Source organism: Anolis sagrei, chromosome 3 (assembly GCF_037176765.1).
Source record: "Anolis sagrei isolate rAnoSag1 chromosome 3, rAnoSag1.mat, whole genome shotgun sequence".
Classification (NCBI taxonomy): Eukaryota; Metazoa; Chordata; class Lepidosauria; order Squamata; family Dactyloidae; genus Anolis; species Anolis sagrei.
Genome location: NC_090023.1, coordinates 264673818 through 264691803, shown reverse-complemented (window position 1 = coordinate 264691803; position 17986 = coordinate 264673818). Strand labels below are relative to the sequence as shown.

General features: G+C 40.3%; 1 protein-coding gene across 1 annotated transcript in view; it reads left to right on the top strand.

The window, feature by feature from the left end:
* The window catches only part of EIF2B5 (eukaryotic translation initiation factor 2B subunit epsilon), a 49371-nt gene that overhangs the window by 15403 nt on the left and 15982 nt on the right, over nucleotides 1-17986 (top strand). The window contains exons 4-13 of the mRNA XM_060767353.2: nucleotides 55-232; nucleotides 2874-2954; nucleotides 3749-3826; nucleotides 4118-4430; nucleotides 8933-9078; nucleotides 10780-10918; nucleotides 12929-13030; nucleotides 14639-14746; nucleotides 14946-15036; nucleotides 17686-17809. Coding sequence (XP_060623336.2) covers nucleotides 55-232; nucleotides 2874-2954; nucleotides 3749-3826; nucleotides 4118-4430; nucleotides 8933-9078; nucleotides 10780-10918; nucleotides 12929-13030; nucleotides 14639-14746; nucleotides 14946-15036; nucleotides 17686-17809 — 1360 coding nt within the window. The remainder of the gene's footprint in view (nucleotides 1-54; nucleotides 233-2873; nucleotides 2955-3748; nucleotides 3827-4117; nucleotides 4431-8932; nucleotides 9079-10779; nucleotides 10919-12928; nucleotides 13031-14638; nucleotides 14747-14945; nucleotides 15037-17685; nucleotides 17810-17986) is intronic.

Genomic DNA, 17986 nt, shown 5'->3' with positions numbered 1-17986 from the left:
GTTTCATCACTTCACTCAAAATCTGTTTTCCTCCACCCTTTCTTTCCTGTATAGGTTACGACGTAAGCTGGAGAAGAACGTGTCTGTGATGACCATGATCTTCAAAGAGTGCTCGCCAGGTCATCGAGCTCGGTGCCAAGAGGACGATATTATCATTGCCACGGACAGTGCTACCAAACGAGTGCTGCACTACCAAAAAACCCGAGGACTGAAACGCTTCCGGTTCCCCATGGTGTGTTAACAGGGGAACACATGACAAGCAGCCCAGTCAGTTCTTCCAAGAATCTATATCTGGGGAAGCTGGGCTGTCCCCTTCAAGATCTAGGCTCTTCGAGATCCAGCCTTCAGATGCTCAACCACTGTTGAATATTTCATTCTGTTTCAGGCTCAGACTGACACCTGTGCAATGGGCATAGTACTCTCTTACAGGGCCACTGGATAGTTCGATTAGAAAATATTGCATGCTCAAAAGTACTGTCATTTATTGATGTTCTTCATTGACATGGTAAACTGTTGTAGCAATATTCTAGATAGTATTCTTATTTTAATAATTTTAATAGGTGCTTCCATAACATGAAAATGTTCTTTGCTTTTAGAGAAAGAGAGTTTGTTGTGAGTCATAAGCAACTCTATTGATTGCATACTGGAGATTTAGGGAAGAATGTTGAAAATGAAGTGTATCTCTCATATCTGTGGGACCAGTATCCGTGGCTTCATTTATTCATGTCTTACAAAATACATCCTTTGTCTATATTGTCTAAGTTCTCCAGTGTAGAGCCTATGACATTCATAGAATCAAAGAGTTGGAAGAGACCTCATGGGCCATCCAGTCCAACCCCCTGCCAAGAAGCAGGAATTTTATTTCATTACCATTATCCATGTTTCGCATGTCCTCTTGAAGTTTAGAAACATGTCTCCCCAGAGATTACAAGGGTTGTGCTGCACCTTAAGCAGGTAGCAAACTCTCGTTTTTATCCCAAACGTGCAGCGGCTTTGTATTGAAAATACACTTGCCATCAGAGAATGCTCAAGTGACTTGGATTATGCACTTTCTTGAGCAATGTTAATGGGCAATCTGAGTGCCTTATCATAAAATGCAAGTTGTTGTCTCTTAACTGGAATTTGAGACACTTTGGGTTGCTGTGAGTTTTCTGGGCTGCATGGCCATGTTCCAGAAGCATTCTCTCCTGACGTTTAACCCACATCTATAGAAGGCATTCTCAGAAGTTGTGAAGTCTATTGGAGACTAGGCAAGTGGGGTTTATATATCCGTGGAATAATGTCCAGGGTGGGAGAAACAACTCTTAACTTCTAGAGGTAGGTGTGAATGTTGCTAATAGCCACCTTGATTAGCACTGAATGGCCTTGCAGCTTCAAAGCCTGGCTGCTTCCTGCCTAGGAGAATCCTTTCTTGGGAGGTGTTAGCTAGTCGTGATTGATTCTTGTCAGAAATTCCTTTCTTTTTTAATCTTGGTCTTTATTTACTGTCCTGATTTTAGAGTTTTTTTTTAATACTGGTCTCCAGATTTTGTTTATTTTCATGGTTCCTCCTTTCTGTTAAAATTGTCCACATGCTTGTGGATTTCAATGGTTTTTCTGTGTAGTCTGACATGGTGGTTGATAGAGTAGTTCAGCATTTCTGTGTTCACAAATAATATGCCATGTCCAGGTTGGTTCTTCAGGTGCTCTGCTATGGCTGACTTCTCAGGTTGAATTAGTCTGCAGTGCTTTTCATGTTCCTTGATTTGTGTTAGGGTAATGCTGCATTTGGTGGTCCTTATGTAGACTTTTCCACAGTTGCATTGACACACTTTGTTGCAGAGAAAGCATGGAAGGAATACTCCTGATCTATGGGTCGTTGTAGGTTTTTTTTGGGCTATATGGCCATGTTCTAGAGGCATTCTCTCCTGACGTTTCACCTGCATCTATGGCAAGCATCCTCAGAGATAGTGAGGTGATCTATGTTGGGATAAGAATTGGGCAGTCTTTGAGTAGTGGTCATCTTCTTCCCTGAAACTGCTCATTGCTGGAAAAAACAAAATAGAGAATCGTATTCCCCAAAAGCCTCTAAGTGGGCATGGCTCTCAATTTAATAATAATATCAACTTTATTCTTATACCCTGCCACCATCTCCCTGAAGGGACTCAGTGCAGCTTAACAGATGGGACAAAATGCCCACAGACTCACTACAAAGCAATCAGTCATAGCAAAATTGAAATAAAAACATAGTTAAATGTAACAATCCAGATAAAAGCACAGTTCAATAAGTTCAGGGTATAAGCACAGTTCAGGGTATAAGACAGCAACATTAAAACCCAATCAAAACAATATTAGACAAAACCAATTTGTCAGTAGTGCAATGGGTGTGACCAGGCTATAAAAGGATCGGGCATGGGATAATACAAACATCCTATCATAGGGGTGAGTATTGGATGAAGTGCAGAGAGCTCTTTCACTCCTGGATACTTTTTTTCTCACAACATGGCTTTTCCCCAAAATTGAAAATGGCCATTTGATGACTGTCCACCTCATGATCTCGGTCCATAATTCTTGCTCTGGATATGACTCTTATTCTAAATATGCAGAAGATGTTGGATTGGCAGCTATGCCTTAATGTAGACCATTGGCTACACAGAAGATCTTTAATTTCTATTGGGCAATCAAGTGTTGGTAAAAAATTTAACAATTACTGTGCAGATTTCCAAGTAGGGCTTGGGTGTTTGGTGAGGAGATCACGCATCTTCCCAGCCCCTTGGTCCCTTTCAAACACTTCTCCTTCAATGTAAACTCCAAAGTAGCACAAAGAATGTCAAGTGTTGCATATCCTCTGAGAGGCTCCTAAGTTCTTCACTATGTTTACTTTCTTTCTCTAGAGTTTGTTCCAGCGTAATATTGAAGAAGTCCAAGTACGGCATGATTTGTTGGACTGTCAGATTAGCATATGTTCCCCCCAGGTAGGTTCTGCAAAACATGGGTTGCTTTCACAAATCGCCATGTAGTGTATGGACGTCACTACTTAATGAGACACAGGAGGACCCCTTCCCCTCTGAACTTAATTCTCACTGAGATAAAGAGTGTCATTTCCGTATTGAGGTCCCATCTTATCACCTAAAGAGCTTCAATTCAATCTGGAACTATATTGGTTGCTAATATAATGCTTTAAAGACTAGCTTTACATGTTGTGGCGCAGTGGGTTAAATCTCTGAGCTGCTGAACTTTCTGACCAAAATGTTGGCAGTTTGAATCTGGGAAGTGGGATAAACTCCCACTGTTAGCCCCAGCTTCTGCCAACCTAGCAGTTCGAAAACATGCAAATGTGAGTAGATCAATAGGTACCACTTTGGCGGGAAGGTAATGGCTCTCCATGCAGTCATGCCGGCGACATGACCTTGGAGGCGTCTCTGGACAACGCCGGCTCTTTGGCTTAAAAATGGAGATGAGCACCAACCCCCCAGACTTAATATCAAGGGGAAACCTTTACATTTTTATAAAGCAATCCAATTATCAGTCCTATGGCTGCATTTTTCACAAGCTGTAAGTTTTGTGTCATCTTCAAGGGCAGTTACACACACACACACACAATGCATTACAGTAGTCTCATTGGTTGGTAATTGGTGCATGCAGTACTATGGCTATCTCTGTCCAGCAAAGTTTTAGAGAATTGTAGGAGAATTCTGCTTGATGTTACACGTTATGGCTTTTATCTTCTGACATGTTTCACCTAAAGTTGGTTCTCCTTTCCTTGCAGGTGGCTGAGCTGTTTACAGATAACTTTGATTATCAAACTCGAGATGACTTTGTGCGTGGCCTTTTGGTGAATGAAGAAGTAAGTTTCTGAGGGGAACCAAAACCTAGTGTATTTACATAATAGTTATTATGGAATGAAGGGGGGAGTTGATATCTACTCAAAGAAGTAGTTGTCTTAGGAGCTCGCTCTTTCACCAGGGTAGCATATATTCTTTGCAAAGATGATTTGCATTCTTCACTTGGAATAAAATATGTGCATTGTGACAACCATGCATGTGTTTGGTGTAATTGTTTATTTCCAAAGGTAAAATTACCAAGCCAGGTCCACCTCACAGAATTGGCTTCTGAATGGCATCTTTCTGTTTACTAGGTCCTGGGCAATCAGATCCATATGCATGCAACATCAGAAGAGTACGGTGTCCCTGTATCTAACTTGCTGATGTACGAATCTGTGTCCTCTGACATCCTCCAACGCTGGGTGTATCCAATGGCTCCTGAGATGAACATCACTGGCGACGAGAAGCAGAGCTGCACCCATTCCCGGCACAACATCTACCGGGGGGCGGAGGTGAGCCTGGGCCATGGCAGCGTGCTTGAAGAGAATGTCCTCATCGGGCAGGGAACTTCTGTGGGCAAAAACTGCTCCATATCCAACAGTGTCATTGGCCCCAACTGCAATATAGGTGAGTTCTGCAGACAAGGAGGTATGGGGGGCATCCTGAGGAGTCATCCACTTTTGTATGGCTTGAAGTAACAAACCTTAAGTAAAAGGAGCTGTAAATAACTCCCTAGTGACAAAAGGGGAGGGATGAGGAATAGGAAGGACAAGATTATCCACTTCTGATTAGTTCCTCGTTCGCTGTTGTAAATATAAGCTGGATCCAAGGCAGAGTGGAGGAAACCATCTGGTGATTTGACTGGATTCAAGCTCAAAAGTATACATTGACTGAGAAAGTGCTTTAGGGTCAATGATATATATATTTATATAATGTATTCTAGTCAAAATGACTTTTAAAATAACCTTTCTTTCTGAGTACATGCATTTCCTCTAAATCTTGGAACTTCTGTTGTCTGCAAAGAACTTTGGATGTATCTGAGGAAAATTATGGCTCAAACCAGCAAACATTTCACAACTGGGATTTGAGTTTCTGATTAAAGATAGACCAATGTCCTTGTTTGTTGGGATGCAATTTCATGATGTTAGCCTAAGGCTGATGGCGTTTCCTTTTCATAAAATGTGTTTGTTTTTGCTATGGCTTGGTTGAGATTTAGAAATAATTAAAGGCCTGGTAGCACTCCAGGTTATATTTATTATTTATTTATTCATTTACGACATTTATATGCCGCCCTTCTCACCCCGAAGGGGACTCAGAGCAGCTTATGAGTAAAAAGTAAATACAATATATAATATTATTACCATAGCACAATATTAATATTATATATTGCATTGTACTATAACATTGTTCTGTAATATTAGTAGTAATATCACATTTAACATAAAATATATAATTATAATAGCATATTGTTAGTGTTATTATTAGCCCAAGATACCTAACTGACCGCCTCTCGGCCTATGAGCCCACGAGGACTTTGAGATCTTCCGGGGAAGCCTTGCTCTCGATCCCGCCTGCGTCACGGGCGCAGCTGGCGGGGACGAGAGATAGGGCCTTCTCGGTGGTGGCTCCTCAGCTGTGGAACACCCTTCCTGTGGACATCAGGCTAGCTCCCTCCCTGTTGATATTCCGCAGGAAGTTAAAGACCTGGCTATTTAAGAAGGCATTTGATCAAGAAGTGCAATAACTGGTAATTTGACCATAGGAACGGAACAACGGAAATGATATCAGATTGGGGGTTTGACGATGAGACGACTCGGAATGGCTTTGTAGCAATGTTGATGTTTTGATGAGATGTTTCTGATAATGTTGAATTGTGGATTATTTTACACTATGTTTTGTATTTTGCACCTGTTTTTCTATGTTGTACACCTCAATGAGTCGCCCTTGGGCTGAGAATTGCGGTATATAAGCGCAGTAAATAAATAAATAAATAAATAAATGTTAGTATTATATTGTATTACATTATAATATTATCAATATTATATTATATTATATTATATTATATTATATTATATTATATTATAAGCACAGTGCAGGAAGCAAGATGGAACTGCCTTCATGGCCCTTCTCTTCACACTGATCTCAGAGCAGCGGTTGGTGCTGTGGAGGGGGGGGGGCAATTATTTTTGGAATGGATTCCTGTGTTCAGGAGGAATATGTGGTTTAGGTCACCTAGTACCCCATCCCTCCCAGAATACCCTTTGAAAAGGAAAGGTCTTGAGCAGAGATGTCATGTCCTGCAGCCTGCCAAATACATGGTGTAGGCAGAACAGAAGTGAGCCTGTATGCAGTTCTCCCCAGTGGACAACAGCAAATACATCTCTCTCTTGTGTCTTGGGGGGCAAGCAGCCTTGTGGGCTGGAGGAGATTTATTTATTTATTTCATTTATATACCACTTTTCTCAGCCCTCAGGCGACTCAAAGCAGTTAACAACAGCAAAATCCAATGCAAAACATCTTAAAACTATTATGGGACAGTTAAAACAATAGATTTATTATTTACTGCATTTTCATCCTGTCCTTCTCAATCCCTCAGGGGACTCAGGACAATTTACAAAAAAGGCACAATTTATTTATTTACTGTATTTCTATACCGCTATTCTCACCCCAAGGGGGACTCAAAGCGGAATTTGATGCCACTTTAACATACATAAAATAAACAAACATATACATTAAAATCAATACTTAAAACACATAATCACAGTTATGGTACATTAAAAACCACACAGTCCAAAGGCATATTCCAGGAGCCGTTCCATAAATTGCTATTCCATAGTCACTTATTTTACAGATCACTTAGTGCATTGCAGGTCACTGTCCAAAGGCTTGAAGGTGTATTATGTGGGCAGGATATGGCTTGCTTGTATATTCCCTAACATTAGAAGTTACATTCATGTGCAAATTTGTGTGTGTATGTGTGTGCGCATTTTTATTGATTTTTTGTCAATATTTTTATTAGGATTTTTTTAAGATACAATAAAAGATGGGGCATTTTTATTGATTTTTTAAATGTATGATTACATTTGAATACATGTTTAAAATGAACACTTGATTCTACCTGGAGACTTCCAAGCTAAAAGCAAGTTCAATTTGGCATTGGTATTGGCTGAGGGAGTGAAGGCTATTGTGAAGTTGCAAACCCTGTGGTCGGTGGATCACCAGTGGTCTGCAAAAACTAAAATATGGCCTCACCATTACTATACAGTAGCAACGAGAGCGACTAGTCTCACGAAATACTCTTATAGTGTTGAGGCTTATTAAATAAGTTTTTTTATAAGTGAGCAGATGGTGACTACTGGATGGCATATGTTCTATATCAGAAACTAGAACTGATGTGGTCTAGCCAATGCAGTTTTCTGAATCAGCACCCCAAATAACCAAACTGAATCTAAAGTTGACCAAAACCTGATTCGCAACCCTTTTGATGCTAATGATGTTAGAGTGGTCCCTGCTCAAAAAAAGGTTGGGAATCATTGCCCTAACAGCTAGGAAGACTTTATGGAAGGCTTTGACTGTGTGGATCATAATAAATTGTGGCAAGTTCTTGGTGGTATGGGCATACCAAATCACCTTGTCTCTCTCCTGAGGAATCTGTATAAGAACCAAGTAGCAACTAACCATGGAACAACCGACTAGTTCAAGATTGGGAAAGGCATACGGCAAGGTTGTATACTCTCCCCCAACCTATTCAACTTGTATGCAGAACACATCATGCGATGTGCGGGGCTTGATGAGTGCAAGACTGGGGTGAAAATTGCTGGAAGAAACATAAACAACCTTAGATATGCAGATGACACCACTTTGATGGCTGTAAGCGAGGAGGAGTTGAGGAGCCTTCTAAGCAAGGTGAAAGAGGAAAGCGCAAAAGCTGGGCTGCAGCTAAACATTAAAAAAACAAGATTATGGTAACAAGAATGATTGACAACTGGGAAATAGAGGGAGAAAACATGGAGGCAGTGACAGACTTTGTATTTCTAGGTGCAAAGATTACTGCAGACACAGACTGCAATGACCAATCTTGATAAAACATCACACTGGCAATGAAGATCCACATAGTTAAAACAATGGTCTTCCCCGCAGTCACCTATGGATGCGAGAGCTAAACCATAGGGAAGGCTGAGTGAAGGAAGAGAGATGCTTTTGAGCTGTGGTGTTGGAGGAAAGTTCTGAGAGTGCCTTAGACTGCCAGAAGATCCAATTAGTCAATACTTCAAGAAATAAAGCCTGACTGCTCACTGGAGGGAAGGAGATTAGAGGCCAAGATGAAGTATATTGGCCACATCATGAGAAGAAAGGAAAGCTTAGAGAAGAGTATGATGCTGGGGAAAATGGAAGGAAAAAGGAAGAGGGGTCGACCAAGGGCCAGATGGATGGATGGTATCCTTGAAGTGACTGGATTGACCTTGAAGGAGCTGGGGGTGGTGACGACCGACAGGGAGCTCTGGCGTGGACTGGTTCATGAAGTCACAAAGAGTCGGAAACGACTGAACGAATGGACAACAACAACAGCCTTCCCACAGGGTCAAACAGGCAGCTGCTTATCTGTTCCCTGCCAGAAGGAACATCCAGAGCCTTGTTGCTTTAAAACAGTTGAAGAATGGAAGCACACCCTCCAAACACTGCCAGATGGCCCCATTCACGCCAGTGTGTAAGATAGTGTTCTATTGTGATGTTTGCTGTTTTTCACATTTCTTGTTGCTTAAACTACCTTGAGAATAATCTGATATATTGTAACTATTCTAAATAAAAGATGCATACTACCTTCCCATTGAGCTGTAATAACCTGTTCAGTACATTAAAGGACACAAAAGATGTCATAGATTGCCCATTGTATGGATAAGAGAAGGATAATGAAAGGCAGGAGTGCAAATTGGCAAGTCAAGGTAGTGGAGAATCAAACTAGCAGATGCCTAATGTGGCTTAGAGGGAATACATTAGATGTGCCCCTGTGCTCCCAGGATTTTAGCACTGAATATTCACAATGTTAAATTACAGTTAATTTCTGCTTCACAATGTGTGCAACCTAAGATGACCGTTGTGTTCCATCTTCTTTTGGTGATGTTTTGCAGGAGATGAGGTTGTTCTGGACAGGGCTTTCCTGTGGAATGGTGTGAGCGTGGCAGATGGTGTGACAATACGGCAGTCAATTGTCTGCGATGAAGCTGTAGTCAAGAAAGGCGTGACACTAAACCCGCACTGTGTCCTCACTTCCCAGGTGAGCTTGAAGGGTTGTTGCTTTGTCCTCAGTGTGTTCTTTTCATGACCATTCAGTGGGCAAAATGTTGCCCTCCCTCCAATGCCAAAAGGCACATCACTTGAAATCAGATGTTTGAAGTTCTAGGGTAGGCATGGGTAAACTTGGGCCCTCCAGGTATTCTAGACTTCAACTCCCACAGTTGCAAACAGCCAGAATTGTGGGAGTTGAAGTTCAAAGCACATGGAGGGCCCAAGTTTGCCCATGGCTGTTCAAGGGCTAATTACTAACTTAGGCTTAGCGGCCCACCAGTAAAGCAGCAATAATGGTAGCCTGTCCCACAGGTGAGCCTGAGAACATCAAGATTGCAAACATTCTGAATTTTAGAAAGCAGTATATGCATGAATTACAGCTGCAAAGCTTCCTGCCAGCAAGGTAGTGATGGCTAAAAAAGAGAGTTGCTGACATAATAATAACAACAACAACAAAACCAAACAAAAACATTTATATTCCGCTGTATCTCCCCAAGGGGACTCAGGGCAGATCACAGTACACATACATGGCAAACATTCAATGCCGTTTTATATAGACAATACAGAGACAGATAGAACAGAAGGAGGTATGTTGTGTCGACTATTGTCCAGGTTTTTGGCACCTTAGAAGGTTTGTGCAGTCGCTCCATCCTCTATGACGGAAGAGCCATCAGGACTTCCTCCTTCCTTTTGGTTGCCTGCCATTTTCTGATCTTTTTCTTTAGCTGGCATCTTTGACAGCTTAGAAGACTCCTGGTTTTTCATTCAGTCACTTTGTGTCCTCCTGGACCAGCCCACGCCAGAGCTTCCTGTTGGCCATGGCCACCCCCAGATCCTTCAAGGTCAAGTCAGTCACTTCAAGGATATCATCCATCAATCTTGTCCTTGGTCGGCCACTCTTCCTTTTTCCTTCCTTTTTCCCCCAACATCATTCTCTTCTCCAAGCTTTCCTTTCTTCTCATGATGTGGTCAAAGTACTTCATCTTTCCCTCTAATATCCTTCTCTCCAGTTAGCAGTCGGGCATTATTTCCTGGAGGATGGACTGGTTGGATCTTCTTGCTGTCCAAGGCACTCTCAGAACTTTTCTCCAACACCACAGTTCAAAAGCATCTCTCTTCCTTTGCTCAGCCTTCCTTATGGTCCAGCTCTCGCATCCATAGGTTACTACAGGGAATAACATTGCTTTAATTATGTGGATCTTCATTGCCAGTGTGATGTCTCTACTCTTCACTATTTTATCGAGATCGGTCATTGCTCTCCTCCCAAGAAGGAAACGTCTTCTGATTTCCTGGCTGTAGTCTGCGTCTGCAGTCATCTTTGCACCTAGAAATTCAAAGTCTTACTCTGCCTCCACATTTTCTCCCTCTGTTTGCCAGTTACCAATCAGTCTAGTTGCCATAATCTTGGGGGGGGGGGGCATTGTTTAACTGCAACCCAGCTTTTGCACTTTTTTCTTTCGCCTTGGTTAGAAGATTCCTCCACTCCATCTTGCTTTCCGCCATCAAAGTGGTATCATCTGCATATCTAAGATTGTTAATGTTTCTTCCAGCAGTCTTAATTCCAGCCTTAGATTCACTCATGTGTCCCTGAAATTCTGGAACAAGAGTTTGCAAATGTGTTTATTCTTCTCGATGAACCAGAGTACCAGATGATGCTGGTGTTGTAATGGAAGCATTGCTTCATTTTTAGGTGGTGGTGGGTCCTGATATAACCCTTCCAGAAGGCACTGTTATCTCCCTCCATCCTACAGATGAGGTGGAGGATGACGATGACCAATTCAGTGACGATTCTGGGGTGAATAGAGAAGAGAGCAAGGCAAAGCTAAAAGGTATGTCGGGAATTGCTAGGAAGCAGGAGTGCTCACTTCTTTCCTGCTTTGATACAGTCCTGTTTTTGAAGTTTGTCGCATGTAGATAAATTGAAAGTGCATATATTTTTTGGTTAAGTGACTGATTAAAAATATGCATCTCTAAGAGAATAGTGAAGCTTGAAGTTTAAGGAAAAGGCGGAATATAAATAAAGAGAATGCTTGATTGACCATGCTGGGTTGGGGAGAGGACAGAAGGCTCCAGTTTTGTCCCCTATCAGGTGATGCAGTGGATTAAACTTATTTTGGGTTCAAATCCTGACTGTGGTTTTTCCTTGGCTTCTGTCTCTATATGTTGAAAATGCTAATTAATCATTACCCGTTGAAGCTCTTCTGTCATTTAAAATTAATTTTTAATTTTAACACAATTAATCTGATTCACAATCAAAATAATAAATATTCAAGAAAAGAGACAGTGGAAAGAAAAATAAACAACAAGAGGGAATGCATATATGATACCAGTAGTTCTTCTGTTGCATGCTTTATGAGCTCAATACCAGTTTTTCTTGGTAAGAGTTGTTCAGAGATTGTTGGTCTCAGCCATTCTCTTAAGTTGCACAAGGTCAGGTGAAGATAAAGCTTTCCCCTGACATTAAGTCTAGTCATAATACAATATAAATGGGTTCCTGAATGAGGTGCATACAACAAAAATACCACTATATAAGATAAACAATAATCAAGCTCAACACACAATTATATAAACATGCTCTACTCGTAGCCAGAACTCAAAATAGAGCAGAGTATCATATACCACTGAGTCAAAAAGTCTCCTGAGGAGAACAAATTCTCAAGTGTATAACTTTATACCACTGAGCCTAAAAAATCTGTATCCCCTGAGGAGAACATATTCTCAAGTGATTAACTTTTCCACCAGAAGAAGGCCTGAAGTAGGCTGAAACCGGTCGTGGATGGTTCATCTACAAGCTACTCATAAGAAGATACGGCTGTACCAAAATTTTGTGCATGATATTGTTTATTGTCGCTGTGAAGTTAAACAGTGTAGCATGTTTATATAATTGTGTGTTGAGCTTGATTATTGTTTATCTTATATCGTGGTATTAAGTCTAGTCATGTCTGACTCTGGGAGGAGGTGCTCCATTTCTAAGCCAAAGAACCGACGTTAGCTGCACCATTACCTTCCCGCAGAAGCCGTACTTATTGATCGACTCACATTTGCATGTTTTCAAACTGCTATGTTGGCAGAACCTGGGGCTAACAGTGGAAGCTCACCCTGCTCCCTGGAGTCAAACCACCAACCTTTTGGTCAGCAAGTTCAGCAGCTCAGTGGTCATCCTGTGGCTAAATGGGAAATTGAACCCTGGTTTCCCATATTCAGAACACTTTGCCACACCGGCTTCTTGCCTTAACTCAACCCACTCTATTTCCTAATTGATTCTAAACCTTACCTTCAAGTTCTTTAAAATATCTGTCTGAAAGTTCTTATTGCTGAGATGTGCAGACTGTAAGTTTTGTGAGATTTTTTTTAGCCTTCTATGCCAAGCTGTTTCTAAAAAATGTGATATGCCTAATATAAATACTTTTGGTTTTTTAAATCAATTTGAATGGGGGAAAATCCATATAGAGAATGGCAATAAAAATTAACATAGTTAAGAATACAAGATTAAAATGTGAAGTCTTATCAAAACGTATGTTACACTTTCAGCATGGTGTAGTGCTCTGAGAATTGGAATATGACTCTGGATACCTGGGTTTGAATCCTCACTCAGCCATGAAATCTAGAGTGACCTTGGACAAGTCACGCACTCTCAGCCTCAGAGGATGGCATTAACAAACCCTCTGAACAAATCTTGCTGGGGAAACCCTGTGATAGGATCTCTACAAGTGGAAATGACTCATAAAAATGCCAATCATTTCAACTAATGGCACATTTGTGTTGGGTGGCTATCTCTTAGTTCTGCGTGTTTTAGACTTGGCTGTATGGTTTTACTAATGGCTGAATCCATTTACTAGGTTACAACATTGCAGAAGTTGGTTCAGAAGGCAGAGGTTATCTTTGGAAAGCTGACAGTGAGAATGATGTGGACCGAGAGGAGCAAACACATAGTCTTTGGGGTAAGGAAATTACATGGAAATGCGATTAAAGTTATCAACATTTTGTTGTCAGTAATGCCAGAGTGAGGAAGGATGTTAATATGTGGCTTGTCCCATCAGCAACTTGACAGTTCCTTTTGCATTGATTAGAAGTTGGGACATAATATAGATAAGGCTGCTTTAGTGTGACACAAAATGGGTCCTGATACACCAAGAAATATATGTGTAGTGCCCTGAATGTGGACCTTTTCTGTGAAGATCCTCCAAATTCAAGAAACAACTTTCCTTCCTGAAACTGGTTGTACAGTCCACGGTCTGTTAAAAATATGCTATTAAGGGCTTAAAAGCTAAATAAAGGCATATTAAATAGTTATCCTCATTCCATAGGAACACAAAAATAGCAGAAAGGGATAGCAGAATATTATTTATTTATTATTTATTTTATTTTATTTTATATTCAGGCGACTTGGGATGGTTTACAGTTGGTACCAAGACCATAAAATACAATTTCAATATAATAAAACAATCGAATAATAAAACCGTAACAGAATCAATAAAATCAATAAAAACATGTATCATTAGGGTCTCCTCGTTAAAAACATCGTCGAATCACATCATCAAACCATTCCATTTAGGACATAACTAAGTTCCCTTCCCTTGATCTTCATTGTGAGCATCATTGTTGAACACGTCATCTGAAGCACATCTTTTCCTGAATAGATAGACTAAAAGTTCAGTTTTCCTTCCTCTTAGCTTAACAATGGTACTTTGAGAGATTAAAGTGTACAGCATGAATCAAACAGAGTGAATCATATTGACAAAACTGTGATAACAAGTCTCTCATCAATTCTAGCATTGCACAGCTACAAATTACAAACTGATACACTCAAAATTCAGAATGACTCATAAATATCTGGAATAATGTATAACTTGTAGGGATAACTAGAATTTTAGGAGGAATTTAAAATTACAATAAACAGAAATATAAATTAACACAGAGTAGACAAAAAGGCTGGAATGGTAAACAGAAATGATTCACTAGCGAAAAGAACACCCTAAAATACAAAAGAGATTAAGATAACCACTTATAAGATCCTTAAAGTGCATAATTAGAATATTAGTATGTTGCTCACTAGTGGCTATAGTGGCTAGCTAATTTTGTTAAAACTATATTTTTGATTAGTACCATAATACATTAATGGCGTTTAAATGCACAATTTCAATTATTTTTAATTTCATAGCTAATTCTTTTTCTGAAATGCAAGTGCTAAAATTATAAGAAACTGATAACTTGAACCATTTCTAATGAATAGACAATTATGTCCCAGACTGAGACTTAGAGATGCTGATGAGGTATGTGGACAAAGCTGAGTTGGGAAAGGAGATTCCACCTGAACATTAGGAAGAACTTCCTGACCCTAAGAGTCGTTTGGCAGTAGAACTCACTGCCTTGGAGTGTGGTAGAGGCTCCCTCTTTGAAGGCTCTTAAACAGAGTCTGGATGGCCATCTGTCGGGAATGCTTTGTGCTTTTCCTGCACTGCAGGAGATTGGACTGTGTGGCCTGTGTGGTCTTCTCCAGGTCTGATTCTATGCTTCTATGTTGTTGTTTTTCCTCCCATCTACATTAGGTCCCATTTTAAGTGCCGAAGAGGAAAGTGAGTCGGAAAGCAACATGAGTGAGGGATCTGAGCAGCCAGACAGTCGGTCGGCCTCTCCTCAGTTGGATGACATCAAAGGTAAATTACCTTTTGCTTTCCAGATATGCAGTTAGAACTTCTTGCAGTGCTCTTTGGGGGAACAAATCTGTGGGATGAAAAATTCCAGTTTGACCACTTGATATTCTACTCTTGGAAAATGAGTCCTGCTGTGATTGTTGGCTTTTACTATGTATACTCTGTACTTGAGCTAATGAATCTGCTTTCGCCTTGTCTGCAGTTTTCCAGAATGAGGTGCTGGGGACCCTGCAGAGAGGAGAAGAGGAGAACATCTCCTGTGACAACCTGGTTTTGGAGATTAACTCTCTTAAGTAAGATAACATCTGTTACATTTGCTGGATTCAACAGCAATTCTCCTCTTATATACGACAATAACAATCAGTACCTATCTTTTTGTAAAACCATCGCAAGCCATAAAATCATTGCAGAGAAAACTCAATTCCTTCAACAAACAGTAATTGTTATGTTGAGTTGTATAAAGCATATGGGTTGCTGTGAGTTTTCTGGGCTGTATGGCCATGCTCCAGAAGCAGTCTCTCCTGATGTTTTGCCCACATCTATGGCAGGCATCCTCAGGTTGTGAGGTCTGTTGAAAACTAGGCAAGTGGGGTTTATATATCTGTGTAATATAAAAAGAACTCTTGTTTGCTTGAGGCAAGTGTGAATGTTGCAACTGGCCACCTTGATTAGCATTTAATGGCCTTACAACTTCAAAACCTGGCTGATTGCTGCCTGGGGGAATGCTTTGTTGAGAGATGTTAGCTGGCCCTGATTGTTTCTTGCCTGGAATTCCCATTTTTTTAGTATTGTCCTGATTTTAGAGTCTTTTTTAATACTATTTAATATTAAACACTCAATGACAATTGGATGCGTAACAGAAATTCATAGATATTTTTATTTCCATTAGGATATATCAAGAAGCTAGGTATAGCCTGGCTGTAAAAATGGGATTTGTTCTTGTCTGAGTCACACAATACTAATAGCCAGATTTTGTTCATTTTCATGGTTTCCTCCTTTCTGTTGAAATTGTCCACCTGCTTGTGGATTTCAGTGGCTTCTCTGTGTAGTCTGACATGGTGGTTGTGAGAGTGGTCCAGCATTTCTGTGCTCTCATATAAAATATTGTGTCCAGGTTGGTTCATCCGGTGCTCTGCTCTGGATGACTTCTCTGTTTGAATTAGTCTGCAGTGCCTTTCATGTTCCTTGATCCGTGTTTGGGCAACGATGTGTTTGGTGGTGCCTCTGTAGACTTGTCCACAGCTGCATGGGATACGGTAGACTCCTGCAGAAGCGAGAGGATCCCTCTTGTCCTTTGTTAAACATAGCATTTGTTGGATTTTCTAAGTGGGTCTGTAGATCGTTTGCATTATGCATATTAGCAAACTGTATTAATTTATCTAACAATTTAAGAAGCCTTGGGGATTTTTCAGACAAAAGCATAACATTCTACTTAGTAAGAATAGCCTAGCTCTATCAACATATTTTTATATTATTCACAGTACTGTGTGTTTGGCAGCTACTACTACTACTATTATTATTGCTATTATTATTTAGACACAAGGCCTGTGGATGCAGTAAACACTGTCACTTTTAAAGATGCAGCTTGTGTCTTTTAAAACACATGTTCTCCCTTTTATTTAAAGAAAAATCCATAATAATTGTTTTTTTCAATTCTGCCGTGCTCTTCTGGGTAGAATTTTGCATAGTAAGCCATCTGTCATTCGTTCTGCCTTTTATTTATTTATTTACTTTATTTGTATACCGCTCTTCTCAGCCCTTAGGCGACTCAGAGCGGTTTACAACAATTTAGGTATACACAATACAAAATCATTAAGCATTTAAAAGCAATAGCATCACAAATCATTAAACTTCAATATCAATACATCACTACATCAATATAACAAATCCATCAGGTCTCATCAAGAGAGTTTGGCTTGGCTTAGCCTTTCCCAAACATTTCACCCCAGAGAAACCCTTAAAATATTTTTTTTGTTCATGTCTCAGGGAACCCTGCATAAAAATACTATATTCATAACTTTTTAAAAGTTGAGTGTTTCTTTTCTAATCACAATCTCTCAAGGAACACTTAGTGATCTGCAGAACCATGGTTTGTGGTTTACGTTTCCCCTACATTTTTTATTTCTTTATTCTGCTTTCCTGATGATCAGCATTTAAGTTGTAAACTCCTTGTAGGGCTAACCATGTTAGATTTTCGGAGGGTGGTGTTGCTTAGATAGATATGCAAAGCATATAGCAAGCTGCCTTGGGAATCCTGTTGAAAGGCAGTTTGTAAATCCATGAATTTATACAGTGGCAGATCATTGGTTTACCTAGTTCATCATTGTCTACACCAGGGGTCCTCAAACTTTTTAAACAGAGGGCCAGGTCACAGTCCCTCAAACTGTTGGAGGGCCAGATTATAATTTGAAAATAATATGAATGAATTCCTATGCACACTGCACATATCTTATTTGTAGTGCAAAAAACTCTTAAAAACAATACAATAATTAAAATTAATAACAATTTTAACAAATATAAACTTATTAGTATTTCAATGGGAAGTGTGGGCCTGCTTTTGACTGATGAGATAGGGTTGTTGTGGTTGTTGTTGATGTGTGCTTTCAAGTCATTTCAGACATAGGTTGACCCTGAGCGAGGGCCGGGTAAATGACCTTGGAGGGCTGTATCCAGTCCTCAGGCCTTAGTTTGAGGACCCCTGGAATACACTGTATTTTTAAAAAGATGGCTAATGAATTTGGGAAAATCAGAACATTAGCATTAACTAGAGTGGAGCACTGAAATCTGTGTGACCTTCAAATAGTCATGAGTAATGTTCCTTTCTTTCCATTGTGTCTACTCTGAGTGACACTAAGACTGGCTTTAATCCTAGATATTTTCTATAGGGGACGAAAACTAAGGCTATCCTCTCATACTTTTGTGTGTTTTTCTTCCCTTTACAGATATGCCTATAATATTGGCTTGAAAGAGGTGATGGAGGTGCTCAGCAAAGTGGTCCTAGAATTCCCCCTGCAGCAAATGAATGCAGAAAAGGATCCCAAGCGGTATTGTGTGCTGATAGTCCCGGTGAGCTTCCTTCCTGAGTTTCCTTGAGTGTCTCTTTTTGGTCTTTTAGACCTTTTTTGGAGTGCAGCTCTTATCCTACAATGTATCTCTCCTTATGAACCATCTAGGATGTTAAGATCTTCTGGGGAGGCCCTGCTCTCGCTCCCACCTTCTTTGCAGATGTGTCTGGCAGGGACG